The sequence below is a fragment of the Polistes canadensis genome, unplaced genomic scaffold, assembly GCF_001313835.1.
Source record: "Polistes canadensis isolate GaletaPanama2010 unplaced genomic scaffold, ASM131383v1 scaffold_1229, whole genome shotgun sequence".
NCBI lineage: Eukaryota > Metazoa > Arthropoda > Insecta > Hymenoptera > Vespidae > Polistes > Polistes canadensis.
In genome coordinates, this window is record NW_014570775.1 from 6319 (window position 1) to 8295 (window position 1977).

Here is a 1977-nt window from a genome sequence, read left to right on the forward strand (position 1 = left end):
ACTTAATAATTCTTTTGTTATTTAGTTCTTTTTCTTTCTTCTGATCTMTCTCTMGTTTAAACTTACTAAACACCATGTGTATGAGACTCGTTGGATAATTGTTATTTTTTAAGATTAATTCTATTCTTTTTTTATTTTCCATATGAAATTTCTTTTTTATGCAACAGTAATCCTTTAATGACCCCAATTTTTTGGCTTATTGGATGATTCGAATTGTAATTTATACATCTACCAGAGCTTGTGAGTTTCCCATACCAGTTTGTTACAATGGAACCGTCTTCATTTCTTATAATGTTCATATCTAGGAAGGGTAAGGTTCCATTATTTTCTACCTTAATTGTGAATTGGATCCTATTATTGACACTATTGAAGGTCTTCAGTGTTTGGTCCATTCCATCTTTTGGTATTGCTGTGACAACGTAATCAACATAAACCTTTAGGAAAGGAACTGGAAAGGGTAACATGCCTTCAATATTTTTTAGGATATAATTCATCACTAGATTGGCTAGCACTGGACTCGCTGGATTACCCATGCAAGCGCCATCCATTTGTTGGTAGATCGACCCAGTCTGCGAAACGGACTGTGACCGAATTCGCCAACATTTCACTGCAGTTCCCGCTGCATACACCGGTGAGGTCGAATTGCCTGACGTCTTCTCGCGACAGGGATCGTCTTTACTTCGAAGAAATTACATTCGAAGTAGTAATGGACATTTACGACAACGAATCGCCAGAAGGAATCATTTTATCTATGGGTGGACAATTACCGAACAATATTGCTATGAATCTTCACAGACAACAAGCTAGAATACTTGGAACGTCACCAGAATCTRTAGACGGTGCGGAAAATCGATTTAAATTTTCTCGCATGTTGGACRGAATTGGAATTTMACAACCCAGATGGAAAGAATTGACTAATCTCAAATCTGCAATTCAATTTTGCGAAGACGTTGGTTATCCTTGCCTAGTACGACCGTCTTATGTTTTAAGCGGTGCTTCTATGAATGTCGCACACTCCAATCAAGATCTCGAATCTTATTTGAAAAGTGCCAGCGMAGWCAGCAAGGAACATCCCGTTGTGATATCAAAATTCATCCTGGAAGCAAAAGAAATCGACGTGGATGCTGTAGCGTACGAAGCTTTGATTCTATGTATTGCTGTTTCTGAACACGTSGAAAATGCTGGTGTACATTYAAGAGATGCTACATTAGTAACACCCCCRCAAGATATCAATGCAAAAACTTTAGCAAAAATCAAATCGATTTCCAAAGCTGTTGCTGCTTCTTTAGGAATAACTGGTCCCTTTAACATGCAATTGATTGCAAAGAACAATGAATTAAAGGTGATAGAATGCAACGTACGAGTTTCAAGATCTTTCCCATTCGTTTCCAAAACCTTGGATCACGATTTTGTCGCAATGGCAACACGATTGATAGTTGGTGAATCGGTTGAACCTGTAGATGTTCTAGCTGGGAGTGGAAAAGTTGGTATTAAAGTACCGCAATTTTCATTCTCGCGTCTAGCAGGTGCCGACGTCATGTTAGTTGTTGAAATGGTGTCAACAGGAGAAGTTGCTTTCTTCGGAAAAAATCGTTAYGAAGCGTATCTCCAAGGAATGATGAGTACCGGTTTTCATATACCACAAAAAGGGATCTTATTATCAATAGGAAGTTTTAAACATAAATTGGAATTATTACCAGCCATTAACAGTCTGCATAAGATGGGTTACAATTTGTATGCCAGCATGGGCACTGCGGACTTTTACAGTGAACACGGAGTCGAGGTGGAACCGGTGCAATGGACTTTCGAAAACATCGGCGTTAACGAGGACTCCAGTCCGAGTGAATTAAGACATCTTGCTGATTTCCTTTCGAAAAAACAATTAGACCTCGTCATTAATTTGCCAATGAGAAATGGATGTACTAGACGTGTGTCAAACTTCATGACACATGGTTATCGTACCAGAAGATTGGCGGT

At 38.9% G+C, this 1977-nt stretch overlaps 1 protein-coding gene across 1 annotated transcript; it reads left to right on the top strand.

Moving 5' to 3' along the window:
* Positions 1–440: 440 nt before the first annotated feature.
* On the top strand, positions 441–1972 carry LOC106792894 (CAD protein-like; the record flags this gene model as incomplete). Its single annotated transcript, XM_014759427.1, has 1 exon — positions 441–1972. A coding segment is annotated over one exon (1532 nt), but the record flags the coding sequence as incomplete, so codon positions are not given.
* Positions 1973–1977: the final 5 nt, after the last annotated feature.